The sequence below is a fragment of the Leptonychotes weddellii genome, chromosome 4 (assembly GCF_054177405.1).
Source record: "Leptonychotes weddellii isolate Sample4059 chromosome 4, ASM5417740v2, whole genome shotgun sequence".
NCBI lineage: Eukaryota > Metazoa > Chordata > Mammalia > Carnivora > Phocidae > Leptonychotes > Leptonychotes weddellii.
In genome coordinates this window covers 161,758,690-161,774,845 of record NC_138372.1, presented here as the reverse complement: position 1 = coordinate 161,774,845, position 16,156 = coordinate 161,758,690, and the positions used below count along the sequence as shown (strand labels likewise).

General features: G+C 44.3%; 1 protein-coding gene across 1 annotated transcript in view; it reads left to right on the top strand.

Annotated features, from left to right (window-relative positions):
* Positions 1 to 16,156, top strand: part of ADCY8 (adenylate cyclase 8) — a 208,661-nt gene that overhangs the window by 75,843 nt on the left and 116,662 nt on the right. Inside the window, exon 3 of the mRNA XM_081817142.1 lies at positions 8,100 to 8,230. Within this exon, the coding sequence (XP_081673268.1) occupies positions 8,100 to 8,230 (131 nt within the window). The remainder of the gene's footprint in view (positions 1 to 8,099; positions 8,231 to 16,156) is intronic.

Here is a 16,156-nt window from a genome sequence, read left to right as displayed (position 1 = left end):
CACCACCCCCCACTCCAGCAACCCTCAGTTTGTTTCCTGAGATTAAGAATTCCTCATATCAGTGAGGTCATATGATACACGTCTTTCTCTGATTGACTTCCTCTGTTCAGCATAACACCCTCCAGTTCCATCCACAACGTTGCAAATGGCAAGATCTCATTCCTTTTGATGGCTGCATGATATTCCATTGTATATATATACCACATCTCCTTTATGCATTCATCTGTCAATGGACATCTTGGCTCTTTCCACAGTTTGGCTATTGTGGACATTTGCTGCTATAAACGTCGGGGTACATGTACCCCTTCGGATCCCTACATTTGTATCTTTGGGGTAAATACCCAGTAGTGCAATTGTTGGATCGTATGGTAGCTCTATTTTCAACTTTTTGGGGAACCTCCATACTGTTTTCCAGAGTGGCTGCTCCAGCTTGCATTCCCACCAACAGTGTAGGAGGGTTCCCCTTTCTCCGCATTCCCACCAACATCTGTTGTTTCCTGACTTGTTAATTTTAGCCATTCTGACTGGTGTGATACCACCCTAATACCTTTATGTACTTGTCTGAAGTTTGGTGAGAGTAGCAACCTTTTCTTTTTTTTCATTAAATTGTGTCATTTTGAGTAAAAAAGAGCTTGAAAAATAATGATTACTTAAATAAATGGATGAATAACATTAAAAGGGACCCCTTTTCAGATGTATGACCATAGAGAGGTGGAAATGGAAAAAGACAGGGCTGGAAATTCTTTAGTACAGGTTACTTGGGTTTCTCTGAGAATGTGCCTTAATGTCATGGCCAGTCTTGATTTTATCCACTTAACCCTGTTGTAAGAGGTGCTCTCTGAGAGCAACACTTTTACTTCTAAACAACCTAAACGGGAGTATTGAATGCAAAGGACATAGCTAACTCTGTGACCAGTAGTTTATTACTAACATGGAATAATTAACATGACAATGGCCACCTGTTAGCACAGCAACAAGCAAGAGATATTTAGTAAGCATTTATTGGGTTCCTACTGTATACCATAGTATATACTATCCAGGTGGAATTCAGACTTACATGTTCAGCAACTCTGGAAGGAAAAATTGAGGTGGCTTTCATGGAGCCCCTCTATGCATTAGGTATTACATAGATTATCTCAATTCCTTCAACAGCCCCCAAGGTGGGGATTATCAGCCCAATATCAAGAGATGTGGCTGTGTAATCACACAACTAGTAGAAGAAGGACAAGCAGTACAGAGGTCCTTCCACCTCTAAAATCCAGGTTCTCCCATCCCCTAGATGCCAGTTCTTAAGCAGAGCAGTGGGAGCTAATCAGTTTGCTGAGTGGTTTTTTTGGGGGGGGGCGGGGGGGATCAGGGGATGCTGAAGGAAGAGGCAGAGAGCTCCAAGACTCGTCTTTCTCAGGTTAGAGAAAGACGCATTGCTCTTTCCTTACCATGCTCTCCCTTGCCAAGCCCCATGTGAGGAGTTTTGAAAACCAGAAGCAGCAATTTGTCAAGCAATTTCCTTTTGGTGCGTGCTATGTAAGAGACAGCCATGGTGCTGCTCTGCGGTGGTTGAGATTTTGAGTGCTTTTGCACTAGGGAGCTTGTCTGCATTCCTCCTTGAGCCCAGGCAGCAGGTAAGCAGTCCCTGCTAGCACTGAATGTTGTTTACACTGCAGTGTACAGAGACTGTATAACTCCGGGTGCTCTGTGTTGTTCAGTAGGTCCATGAGCATTGCTGGGCATCACTGAAATGACCGTAGTGAAATAGAGAAGACAGAACACTTTGGGTTCCTAGGCTACTGTATGAGCAGGGTATCTATCTTTCTGACTACCTATTGATTGATCAATCTATATCTGTATCTGTCTACATATATATTTACATATTACATATTTATAATTTAATATATAATTTATATTTATGTCTTTGTTATATATATATATATATATATATATATATATACCATTTTCCCTGTTTTGTATGGTTTCATCCCTTGTGGAATTTCAAAAACTTTTTGGAAAATTTTCCAGCCCATATACAATGACAGTACCGTCCCTTTGTCTCTCCATTCTAACCCTTCTCTTTGCCCGCTGCCCTGGCCCACATTCAGATCTCCTCTCCTTGCTGGAGACATGGCAACAACTATGTCGCATATTTTCTGTCTGTCCCCTAGCCTTGCAATCCATTCTCTAGGGTCACACAAATAATGATGTCACCTCCCTTCTCCGCTCCCACTTAAAAAATCACTCGCTCCCTATTTCCCTATTAGCTGAAGATCGAATTCCTTGCCATAAGATACAAGGGTCATTCCAAGGGCACCTGGGTTGCTCAGTGGTTAAGCGACTGCCTTTGGCTCAGGTCATGATCCGGGATTGAGTCCCACATCAGGCTCCCTGCTCGCCAGGGAGTCTGCTTCTCCCTCTGACCCTCTCCCCTCTCATGCTCTCTCTTACTCTCTCTCTCTCAAATAAATAAATAAAATCTTAAAAAAAAAACAAGGGCCATTCCAAACTGTTCCCAGGGAACTCTCAAGTCTCAACTCTGACCAGTCTTTCACAGAGAACCTTCAACCATGGTGAACTCACCCACAAACTTGCCATCTGCTGTCCATCCCCTGTGTCTTTGCTTGTTGCCTGAATGGTCTTCCCTCACTCCTAACTGGTGAACCCCTATTTTTTAAGACACCATAATATCCAGCTGGAATGTCTCACCCTCAATAAAGCCCCTCTGTGAAGTAGGCAGAGCAAAGTTCAATGACCGCCTTTACACCTTAGAAAACTCAGATTCGGAGAGAGGAAGGAGCTGGTCCAAGATCAGACACTGAGTACGCCCATGCCAGAAAGAGACTCAAATTCAGGTCTTCTGATTGTGATTTCCGACCTATATGTCAATGTCTCTTTGTTGAAAATGGCGCAATACTTTTCTGTGTCGGAGAAAAGTGGCAAACCTTACGTGAAAGAACCTTTCAGCGCTCTCTAAAAGGACTGAAATCCTCAAGCCATACGAAGTGCTTAAAAGAAATACTTTTCAAGAGGCGATGCTTGGCAGCAGATTGGGCGCCTAATGTCTGCTGTATACAGCAAATGTGCTCTTTTGCACATTTGACTAAATTCCTTGCAGGAGAACTCAGCATCATGATTTTAGTGTCATATTGCCTTTGGTTTATCATTTTATTACCAGAGCAAAAAACTGCCTTCCTTTTTATTCGAGTAACATTATCCTGGGAGTGGAGGGGAGTATTTTCTCGCTGACATTGTTTCAAATAGTCTGTGAATGGTGATAATGATAAAAAGCAAAGCAACTCTTAGTCCTCTAACTATTGTTTTAAGTTCTCTACAGACCAGGGACCCGCTTATTGTCTGCACCTGGGGTGGACCACTCCCCACTTCATCCCCCCGACTCCCAGGGCATGTTGAGCAAATGTATCTCACGGGGTTCTGAGGATAACCGCAGAAGGGAGCTACTGTTATCATTTTGCACATGAAGATGATAGGCTTGGAGATGTTAAGTCACTTGCCTGGGGACACACAGCAAAGTTACAGGATCTGTGAAGGCAGGGCCTGATTGGCCTTATGTGCTGGGGCCTCCCGGTATACAATAGGCATTCAGCAATGCTTAAGCAAACCAAAGAATGAAGAAAGAGCTTTGTTTGGCAACTACTAAATGAAGGGATCTGGGAAAATCCTAACTCCTTAAAAAGAGAAAAATAAGAAAAAGGTCCCTGAAACCTGAATTTTGTTACTCATCCTTTAAGTTCTGTTCCGTATTGTGGACTATAGACTATAGAGTAATGCTGGCTATGATCTGTGAACCGGCCACTGGAATGAGTTAAAACACCCTTGACGACTACTGCTATTTAATAGACACCTACTGTATGCCAGGATCTATAAAAAGGGCTTGAGTGTAAACCACAATCCTGGGAGGCAGGCAGTATTTGTTCCCATCGTGTAGATGAAGAAACTGAGCCACAAAGGGGTCATATAAGTTATCATGGTCACAAGGCGAGCCAGTTGTTGAGCTCAGGCAGGACTTAACTTAAGATTGCCTGACTCCAAAACTTTTGGTCTTTGCATTTCTGGGCAGAACTAAATTTCCTGGTGGTCTTAGACCCCCACCAAGTTGACACGGATGGTATCCGGACTGTCAGCCCCCTCACTGAATCAGCCTAAAGAGCATATACAGACTATGGCTTTCAGAGCCAGCTCAACAACACCTTTTGCATGGCTGGGCTCACGCTTAGCTTTCAGAAACAGTAACAGTTCTGGGTGACAGTTCCGTAAATTCCCTTTCAGATACAAACTCAACTGCCAGAATCAAGATTTTGGTAATAAAAATGGAAGAATTTTCATTTTTACAAGTGTGACTGAAGCTTTTCACTGTGTAGTACGATAGCCTTTTTATATTCTGTCTATTCATCCCCCCCATACTTCCTGTGTAACGTTCCTACTTCAAGAGCTTAAAGCATTTGCACCCAAGTACAATTCGAGTTCTAAAACAATGCTTAAAATAGAGCATGCTTGCCAGTGAATTTCATCAACATTTGGGCTGTGGTTACAGCAAGCTAGACACTAGATCTAATTCTTTTACCAATACTAACTCACTTCATCCTCCAGCCCTGTCAAAGAGGTGCTGTTATGGGGCGCCTGGGTGGCTCCGTCGTTTAGCGTCTGCCTTCAGCTCGGGTCATGATCCCTGGGTCCTGGGATCGAGCCCCGCATCAGGCTCCCTGCTCAGCAGGGAGGCCTGCTTCTCCCTCTCCCACTCCCCCTGCTTGTGTTCCCTCTCTCGCTGTCTTTCTCTCTCTGTCAAAAAATAAATAAAAATCTTTAAAAATTAAAAAAAAAAGAGGTGCTGTTATTATCAGCTCTGGGTTACAGATGGAGAAACTGGTACAGAGAAGCTAAAGGATGAGGCCCAAGTCACAGAGTTAGGGACGGGCCGAGTTAGGTTTCGAAGCCAGAGCCTACCTTGGGGGCGGTGCACGTGACCACCAGCCTACACTGCTGCTTCCGCTTACTGACCTTCCCTCCAGGTTCCCTGCTCTCCACCCCTGTGGTCAAAGCGGAACCCTTTTCAGGGACAGCTATTTGTCTTTTACTCATCTATTCCTTCTGCAAGTGTGCACTGGCTACTGTTTTGTGCATCTTTGTTTTCTGCCATGTCCCCGCTTGGTTGGGACTTACTCTCTCCCCTCTGTATCCAACCTGCCCCTCTCTTAATGGTCACTTCAGTGATGACCATGCTCTTTATTGTGCCCCTGCACCTGACCATGAGCCTTAGGCAGCACTGAATGTTTGACCCAAGCAGACTCCTTATGCACACACGGTGAGTCTTGAACTGAGCAAGAATCTTCTCAAAATGGCCAAAGAGAGAAGGCATAAGATACAAGGCATACAAAGATAGAAGGCATAAGAACTCTCAGTAAAGGAGAAGTGAGAGAGCCTCTTGCTAATTTGTAGGATAAGTAGAAATCCAAGTTCAAGGGCAATAGTCATTAAGGTTCACTGGGTCCTTTTGTTCCCAAGACCCAGCCTCTCAGTTTTGCCCCTAGCTTCCATGAGACACCGCAGTATCCTTAGGATAAAGCCTGAGTTTTCTGAAACTCTGTTGAGTTGGGTATTGATCTGTCACCAGAGGAATCCAGATAAATATGGCTACCCCTTCCTTCTAAAGCCTGTGTTGGGTTCTGGAAGTGGACAGGACACCGCCTTGGCTCTCAAAGGCTTCGTGGCCTGGGGGAGGTGACAGACATCCAAACAGGAATTGTAAAACCACTTTAGTGGAAGTAATCAGGGCGCGTGGTTGCTTGATTCATTGGAACAGTAGATTAAAATGGGGAACTATTGAAAAATTATACTTGAACATTTTATTTATGACTTAAACATAAAATAATACATTCATTACCTGGTCTTTTAAAATAAGGCCAAGGCATTTATTTTTAGCTTTGATCTATTGTTTCTTATTGAGACCATAGCTAATTGTGCATCAGCCAAGACTTCTAGTTTCTTAAAATGGAGCAAGAATTTAAAAGTTCTTGCAATATTATCAGAGTGACTTTTGAATTTTTATCACTTTTCTCACAAACATTCATGGCCACCTGGCCCATGTCTTAATTTGGTGGCGATGTTTTGGTTACTCAGCATTTCCAAGTCTTCCCGAAGCATTCAATTCCATTTTCATACAAACAGCAACACTCATTCCTACTTGTTTAAAAATTTTAATTTAATACCTAATTAAATAGAGTGAACACACTCACAGATAAACCGACATAATTGCATGTGGGAACAAGCCCAGAGGCTCCTAGCCTGCATGGGACTAATATGGAATAGAAGCTGTGGGCATTTAGAGAGCTCCTTATGAGCTGGGGACCTTCAGCCCTGTAAGTGCCCAGCTGACAGGTGTGAGGGAGGGACTGGAAAACGTGGACCCACTGAGTCAGGTAATCCAGAGCATTGGTAAGTGGAGGTCAGCCAGGAGAACTGGTACTGCATTCAAGTAGTCCAGGAACTGGTTCAGAAGTTGGTGGAGGTTGCCATCAGGGCAGAAACAGGCAGGTCAACATGGCATAGGATTCGGGGGCGGGGTGCTTCACGGAGGGTTTCACTTCAGCAGAGCCATTAGAGAAGGCATCCCCGGGGCAGGTCCAGGACGATCAGAGGAAGGCGTGGCTCATCTGAATAACTGTCTGGTTTAGAACACTTGGGTGGCGAGCCCCTGGACCAGGATTGAGCATATGCCTTCTTCCTGAGACTTGGCACAAATGTTTAGGCTCTGCGGATCCGAGTTCTCATCACTTGCTCTGTGCCTGGCTCTGAGTCTTGATGCCAAACTGAGTAGAAGCCCAGCCTCTCCTCCTTTACCTTTACAGCTCTCGCAAGGCTCCCAGGACCTCATCGGTGGCTTACAGAGCAGTCTGCCCCAAGTGACTGGGTTCTCTGCTCATGCTGCTAGCAAGAGCTTACCCCTGACTTACCTTCATAGTGCTTGTCAAGCTCCTGCCAGCCACATTCGCCCGACCTCTCTGCTACCATGACTGTCACTTCTTGAGCCTGTCATCTCTGAGACGGAGCCTGTAAGCCCCCCAGGGAATTCAGGATCACATCTGTTTGTTCACTCCTATATTCATAGCAGCTAACATACTTGTCTACAGGAGAATCTCAGTAAACGTGTGGAGTGAATGAATGAGTGAATTTCAAAAGAGACTGTATCCCATAGCCTCAGTACTAGTTGTCCCCCTGTGCCTGCAGCACCTTCTCTAGCTTTCTATAGGACTGCTCCTTCTGTCCTTTAGCTCCCTGCTTCAGTCACTCTTCTGTCCTTTAGCTGACCGTTCAGCTAAAGTAGCCACCAGCTCCTCTTCATCTCTTCCAGGATCTGTTTGTTAGCTCTAGAACACTGGCTCTTCAGAGGCGAGTGCCATGCCTGCTTTGGTTTTCTGCTGATTCTCCACGCCCAGCACTGCACCTGTCACATGGCACCTTCTCTTTGACATGGTAACTGAATGAATAAATGGATGAATCACGATCCAAGTTCCAGTGGCGGGGAGGAACCATAAGCTTAAGTCTCTGCCATCTGTGTGTTCACCATTTGTTTAGGACGCATTTATTGAACTTCTGCTATTTTCAGGAACTGAATGCCCCTCAAAGCCGTGATTAGCACCTACTCCCATCCAGCACGGATGCATGAGCAGGGCCACGGATACCCAGGAAGCTGGCAAATAGTCTAATGAAGACAAAATGGACACGATGCACGGTCATTTTCAAGAACCACGCTTCTCAGTCTCATGACGAGACAGCTTTCAAGAGAGGAGAAGCCTCATCGTATGAAGCTCCGTGGGCACTTCACTGATAAAGCCCTTTGCATGGGAGCAGAGTTAAGGAGAGCAGAGAGGAGGGAGGGAATTCATGCCAGGCCTATCGCACGTTTTAGTTCATGGAATGCTCACAACAAGTCTGGGAAGTAGATGATTTTATTGCTATTTGCCAAATTAGGAAACTAAGGCACAGACATGACCAAGCTCACCTAATACTACGTGACTATCAGTGATGGAGACAGGGTCTCAGACTTGCTGGTCAGCCTAACAAGCCTGTCCCTCTCCATTGCTTTGTTCCAGGAGCGGCTCGTGCTATCTGTGCTCCCCCGCTTTGTCGTCCTGGAAATGATCAACGACATGACCAATGTTGAAGACGAGCACTTGCAGCACCAGTTCCATCGGATCTACATCCACCGCTATGAGAACGTCAGGTGAGAACCACGCACCCTCCCCCGCCGCCCCCACCCCCCACCACCCTGGCTCCTTGCGTGATCTGGCTGTGCACCTCGCTGCTCTCATCTGAGTGTCATGACTTCTGTCTGCCTGAATGTCAAAGCCTTTCTTTATTTGGTTGATTAATTCATTAACCTGTGATTATTCATCATAGAGTTCCTTTCCAAATTGAGGCTCAAGAAGAATGTCAGAGAAATGCAATTATATTGGCTTGCCTGCCTTTATATTTCGAGTGGAAAAGCAAAAGCCTTTTACATTATGATTGAAAAAAATAATTCCAGGATGTGATCTAGACTCCTCAGGAGTGATCACGTAGCTCTTCTCCTTATATCCCTTATAACTTTCTTCAAAACAATATAAAAAAGGATTACAGCTGATTTTGCTTTTGTAAACATACTTTTGGCCAACCATCCATCCATCCGTCCATCCACCCATCCACCCAACTACCCACCACTCACTCACCCATCCATCCACCCAACTATCTACCCACCCAGTCATCCACCCATCCGCCCAACTACCCACCCACCCTTCCACCCATCCACTCATCCATCCTTCACCCATCCATCCATCAGTGCCCTCTCTGCCGAGCACTACCCTGGACAATATGGTATGTACTGAAAAATTAGAGGTGGGGGCTCCTTCATGAGGCAGGGCAGTTTTAAAATTCCAATTCTACTTCTTCCTTGTGTGTGACCTTGGGCAATTTACATAGCTGAATCTTAGGGACCTTCTCTGTAAAACGGGCATTTTAATAACCACCTTGCAGGGGTTGATGCAGATGATGTGAGTGAAGATACATATAAAGCATAGAATAGGGGTAAGCATATAGTAGAGCATTGGACATATTGTAGATTGTTTCAGACATGTTTCCTAATTATAAGCAGAAACAACCTAACCCTGGTTGATTTAAAAGAAGTCTGTAGAAAGGCTGAGTAGTGGCTCACAGAGTAATTGGGGAAGGATGGAGAGGCAGGCTCAGCAAATGGGCCAGAATCACAGCTGAACACTAGGCCAGTGAGTACGCTTCCTCCACTGTTCCTGAAGAATCCACTGCTTATGCTACCAACTCTGTCGCCTTCCCCAACACAGCTGCTACCTCTTGGATTCCTCCTGCAGTGCCCCAGGATCTGGAGTGGCTGACTCTGCCTTGCCCCCACTCCCTGTTCCCCCGGCCTCTTTGCGCTGCGAGTTAACTCGGGCAGATGTGTCTGATTGGCTTAGCCCAGTCACTCACCAGAAGAGCAGATTTTCATGAGACGATTAATAAACTAAGAATGTTTAAAAAAAAAAAAAAAAGTGCCTGGAAAGCAGATATCTGACATTTGCAGCTTGTACAGTAGAATTATATCTCCCTCCCACTAAATATCATAGAGTGAAAATTCCCAAACGTAGGAGAAAAGTTTATATCTTAAATAGCTCTAAAACTGACCAGTGTACCCTCTTGGTTCCCTTCTTCTTGACTTTGGTCGGAGGGAGGAACAACTTTTCCTTCTTACCAGCCTCTCTGGGCATTCACCTGGCATGCTGGGACACTCACTTGAAAGGAAGTCCAGCAGAAAGCATGGTTCTAACCCAGCAGACGTATTCATAGAGGTCATTATCAGAGTTTTGTCCAAGAATAGAGCTACACTGGTTTAGATGCCTGGATTCCAAAGCAGCCTTTTGTCAAATAGCTGCTCCCATAAAAGATACTCCCCAGATCCACGAATTGGTCCCATCCGTAATGGGAACTCATCAATACCAGTTGTAGACAACAGGCTCAGGGAAGCATCTATAATTATAATACATTGTGGGATTCTATTTTTACAGTAAGCAAAGGGTGCAAGTGGATCATAAAAAGAGGAATACCTGGAGTGAGGGGGGTGGGGTGATAAAAGAAAGCTTCCTAAAAGAGATGATTCTTGGGGCGCCTGGGTGGCTCAGATGGTTAAGCGTCTGCCTTCGGCTCAGGTCATGATCTCAGGGTCCTGGGATCGAGTCCCGCATCGGGCTCCCTGCTCCTTGGGAGCCTGCTTCTCCCTCTGCCTTTCTCTCTCGCTCTGTCTCTCATGAATAAAAAAAAAAAAAAAAAAAAATTAAAAAAAAAAAAAAAAAAGAGATGATTCTTATTTGCCTTATTGGAAATTGAGTCAGCTTAGTGAAAAATATCAAAGAAAAGGAATCTTAAACCGAGGGATTAGTACAAGTGAAGGCTGAACAGGGAGATCTATCTGTCTATATCTGTATCTCTATATAATATATAACATATATATTATGTATATATGATGATATTCTCTGATATTGATGATTATCATTATTATATGAGATATATAGATATGTAGATATGAAAAGAATATTATGAAAGTGCCTGTCACCATGGAAAAAGTGATGGTGGGGGAGGAGTAATTACCCTTAATAAAGAAAGAAAAAAAAGGAAAAACTAAACAAGCTTGCACACCCACACCAACATACTTGGGAGCCTTAAGTTCAATAAATGACATGTTTGGCTTGCTTTCTGCACCATCAGTTTTCAGTGCTTCCCTTAGTCAAGAACAACTAAAGTGACTTCTGCCTTCCCCACCTCACCCATTTATTTTAAACCATTAAACTGAGTTCTTAAGCTTGAGACAGACCCTCTTGCAGAAGTGCACACTGCACTAAATTAGAATTGGGTTTGCTGCCCTGCATTTCTCAACGGCCTCAGCCCACAGCAAAGAAGCCGTTCTAGCAGAAGAGTCTGCAGACCCTGCTGCCACACTGGGCCTCTCTGGCCATCACAGAGGCGGTTGAGGGGGGGGCGGGGGGGGCGGGATGCCCACCGCTCGCTCCCTCTGGTATCGGGAAGAGGAATTCTGGGAGGGGTGATGGGGTCCCTCCAGCCACTGCAAGGTTGCTAGTTGCTAAAATAAGACTAGAGATGAGAAAAGCAGAAGAGGGTGGTCCTTAGCCCATGTCTGAGAACAAAGCCAGACCGGCTGCTCTGCCCTGTTCCCCAGCCCCTAGAGCACACCCACTGCAGTGGAGGGAACATTTTTTAAATTATTTCCAATCCTGTGTCTGTCTCTTCAGGGCAACCCACCTAGTTCATTCTTTCTTCTCTGTTGCTTATATTATTGTCTGTTGTTTTGTGACCCTTCCCTAAAAACAGTCTGCTGTAAATGTCTGACTCTTGATTATATTTCCTACAATTCTTGGCCTCCTGTTGTGTATGTAGGCGTCCACATGTCGGTACAGTGTGTATGGTAAGGCGTGCACACGGCCCTTCCTGTGCCCAGGGGACTGGAAACCAGTGGATTAGGCTTCTCGTTCCAGAACACATTCTCTGAGCCACATCTCCTGCTAGACTTTGGCTGCATCATTTCATCTTTTGGGGCCTCATTTTCCTAATCTAAAAGCTGCACTGTTTGCAATGGACAGTTTGGATTCTCATGTTGATTTCAGCTCTGTGCATCTGAGACTTTCCTGGATTCTCTCTGGAGACCTACTTGGCCACTTGATGTTTTACTGGAAGTCTTTTGGGCTTCTAGTCCCCCCTGCCCAATTCTATTCATTTCCCCTATTTTTTCCCATATATTTAAGACGCTTACATTATTCAGAGTAATACTGTCTGCTCCAACAAATCACTTCTCAGTTGCATTGATTTAAATTCAATAACATTTTTTCACACAACTGCCCACTGCTGATGTTCCTGGTTGGCGGGTGACTCAGGGACAAAGGCCCCCGAGTTTTATATCTGGGTCCTCCCCTGGACTCAGAGTTTTTGGCATTTGGCTCTTGGAGGAGAAACGGGTAGAAAAGGCACACCTCCTTGGCCCAGAGATAACATGTATCACTTCTGTTCAGATTCCATTGATGAGACCCGTGATCCCATGGCCCTACCCAGACACGAGAAGAAAACCGAATCCCCAGCTCAGCGGCCTTTCCTAGTGACAGGGGAACATGGATTTGGAGGATGGTTTGCTTCTCTCCCAAAGCTCCCTTCCCCTTCCTCTCGCCCAGCCCCACGCCATGGACATTGGCACATTTGCTGGCGCACATTGTTTGGATCTACTCAGGAGGCAGATTTGTCTTTACCTCTCCCGGTGTTAGACAGTTCAATGAACCTTCATCAGGGATCAGAAAATCCTTAATTTTAGAGGCTTACTCAGTCTACCCGCTTTCTGGGCTGGCTGTTCTCTCCAGTCAGCCCTGTCCACATGGGTAGCCACCACATTGGCCATGTAGACCAGAGTTTCATGTACAAGCAAAATGCAACTGAGTGGGCCCAGAGAACCTGTTGGCTTTTGAGACCTATCTGCATGGCAATCTATTAAACACTCTCTGACTCCCAGAAATTTCCCCAAGGAGTTACATATCCTCCACTTATCAAGAACTATGTTGTGATTTAAAAGTTACCCACTTGTAGGTAATGATACAGAGTTGCTTCAGTGATCTCTTCTTTATTATCAAGAAAATGGAAGCTCAGAGAGGTTAAATAAACTTTCCAAGGACACACAGTTAGGAAGAAGAGTCTACCCAGGGCCCATGTTCCTAACGATTCTTTAGAACTGTGCTAAAGCTTTCTTCAAGTCTCTCCATTTGCAGAACAACTATTAGGTAACAACACTTATTTTTAGCCAAATAAACAACTTACATAAGCAAATTAGATTTGAAAATTAACATGGCCTCTTCAGTACGTTCTAAAATGAATACACTCCAAGATGATTATCATGGAAGGTTCCAAGTTCATACCTAGAATCAAGAGACCTGACCTGGAGTTCACCACTTGAGGGATAGCACACCAGAGTGATAAAGAATACAGATTCCAGAGCCAGGCTGCCTGGTTCAAATGCTAGCTTTTCATGTCCATGGGCAAGTTACTCAGGTCTCCATCTCCTTATCTGTAAAATGGAGATGGTCACAGTAAGTCCCACCTCATGGATTGTTATGAGGAACGAACGAGTTCATACATGTGGGACTTAGGACAGTCCACAGGAGATACTCTGTAAATGTTGCTGTAACTCTTCTTATTCCCGTTTGTGTCAACAGTTAGGAATTCTTTCAGCTGCAGGTAACGAATGATCTAATTACTTTCTCCTCTGATACCTCTCTTCTCTCATTACCTCTCAAATGCAATCATTCAATTCTAGTACATTTTTGTAAAATAATGAAAAGAGCTAACACATTTATGGAGCACTTACTATGCCAGGCACTGTGCTAAGCACTTGCTACCCACCAACGAGACAGATACTAGAATTATCTCCTGCTCGCAAATCAAAGGCTTAGAGAAGTTCAGGAAGTTACCCAACGTCCTGGTATTCGTAAGTGGTGAGCTGGGCTCTGAACTCTGATCTGTCTAGACTCAAATCCTATGCACTTGGTCCTATGCACTTGGCAGATGCTCTGCCATCGGAATGCTGTACAGGACGGTGACCATGTAGTGACTTGCCCAGAGGAAACCGTATACACTAGAAATCTAAAGGCATCAGGCGCATGCTTAAACCCCTTCACTGGCTTTCCATCACTTTCAGGACAAAGTCTGTATTCTTGAACCTGGCTTACCAGCCCATTTCCAACATTGCCCTGCTCCGCATCTCTAACTCACACACACTCTCTCTTTTCCCCACCCCATTGCTCAGTGCTACCCTCTGACCAGCTGCCCCTGAATTCTTGCAGAGCTTCGGTACATTTGCCCCACTTCCACCAGACCCTAAGAGGTGCCGATTGCTCTGCTCAGACTGCCCATCCTACTCACTTTACCATCTGTCTAGTTACATGGGTCCTTCAAAACTCAGCTGAGACTTTGTTGCATCAGGAAACTCTTGATCCCCTGTGACTGGTCATCCCTCAGTGTGTCCTTCTGTCAGAGTACAGTGGTCCCCCTGTTATCCATGGTTTCAGTTTCCCACGGTTAACTGCAGTCCAGAAGCAGATGACCCTCCTCTGACTTAACGTCAGAAGGTAAACAGTAGCTTCACACTGGAGTGCAGTGCCTGTCTCATTCCATCACTCACCCCTCGCTTCATCTTATTACGTAGGCATTTTATCATCTCTCATCACAAGAACAGTGGGTACAGATGTTTTCAGAGAGAGACCACATTCACATAACTTTACAGTATATTGCTATCATTGTTCTATTTTATTACTATTGTTGTTAATTTCTTGCTGTGCCTAATTTAGAAATTAAACTTTTTTTTTTTTAAGAAATTAAGCTCTATCATAGGTATGCATGTATAGGGGGAAAAAATAGTCTCTATAGAATTCAGTACTATCTGTAGGTTCAGGAATCCCCTGGGGGTCTTAGAATAGATCCTCCTCCCCCACCCACCATCCTTGGATAAGGAGGGGGCTGCTGTATTCATCTCCTGTGTTGTTTCTGTCTTTCTCCTTGACTGGCCTACCTCAGTCCCTACACTGTGAGCATCTTGAGACACACACTGCATCTTTTTTATCATTTAATCCAACTTCCTAGTGCAATGTGTAGCTAGACACATGGTAGATGCACAGATATTTGCTAAAATAATGAAGGCATTACATAATTAATTCAAGCAATAGTTGTTGTTTTTTTTTAAACCGGGGCCTGATTCCTAATCAGTCCATAAATGGGCGTCAGGGAAGGTGCAAATTCCTTGAAATGAAGTGCAAAATTGTGAATACTTGTGCATTTTTAGGAGAGAGAATTCATAGCCTCTGTCAGATTCTTAAAAGGGTTTATAACGGAGACAAATTTAAGAACCACTGAATACTGAGGTTAGTAACCAATGTAAGTCAACACACATTGCACAATGTCTTCTGGCTAATTAACCTATCACATTAAAACTAAGTTACACTGATTGTAAGACTCGCCATTATTTTATGCAACAGTAAGAAAAATAAAAACGAAAAGTTTGAAACACTGCTAAGATGGTATCCTAGCTTCAAAGATGATACAACATGAAAAGTGCCTCTGCTCTTTTTTATGTTCTTCTTTTTTTAATTTTAATTCCAATATAGTTAACACACAGTGTTATATTAGTTTCAGGTATACAATATAGTGATTCAACAATTCTATACATGATTCAGGGCTCATCACAGTAAATGTACTCTTAATCCCCATCACCTATTTCCCGCATCGCCCACCCACCTCCCCTCTGGTGACCATCAGTTTGTTCTCTATGGTTAAGAGTCTGTTTCTTGGTTTGTCTCTCTCTCTTTTTCCCCTTTTGCTCATTTTTTGTTTGTTTGTTTCTTAAATTCAACATATGAGTGAGATCATATGGTATTGGTCTTTCTCTGACTGACATATTTCACTTAGAATTATACTTTCTAGCTCCATCTATGTCATTGCAAATGGCAAGATTTACTCTTTTTAAAGGCTGAATAATGTTCTATTGCATATATATACCACATCTTCTTTATCCAGTCATCAATTGATGGACACTTGGGCTGCTTCCATAATTTGGCTATTGTAAATAATACTGCAAAAATAATAATTTTTTCAAATTAATGTTTTCATATTCTTTGGATAAATACCCAGTAGTGGAATTACTGGATCATTTAATTTTTTGAGGACTCCATCCTGTTTTCCACAGTGGCTGCACCAGTTTGCATTCCTACCAACAGGGCACGAGGCTTCCTTTTGCTCCACACTGAGGGACCTCTGCTCTTGCCTGGGTCCCTGAGCTAGTACGGAGAGGTGGGTGGGGGGGCAGTGCCCTACAGTTTAAGTGGACAACCCCAACTCTGCCACGTATTACGAGGGGACTGTTAGGCAAGTCTCCTTGCCTCTCTGAGCCCCAGTTTGTTCATCTTCACAGTGGAGTGGCATCCCCACATACTCACTGGGTGGATGAACTAAGGCAGGCCTTGCTTTCAGATGGCTAAGGACTACCCCCTTCCCTTACTTTCCTCATCCCTTATGCCAAACATACGCAGAGCTAAGACCTGACCCCACTTAAATCCTTAGT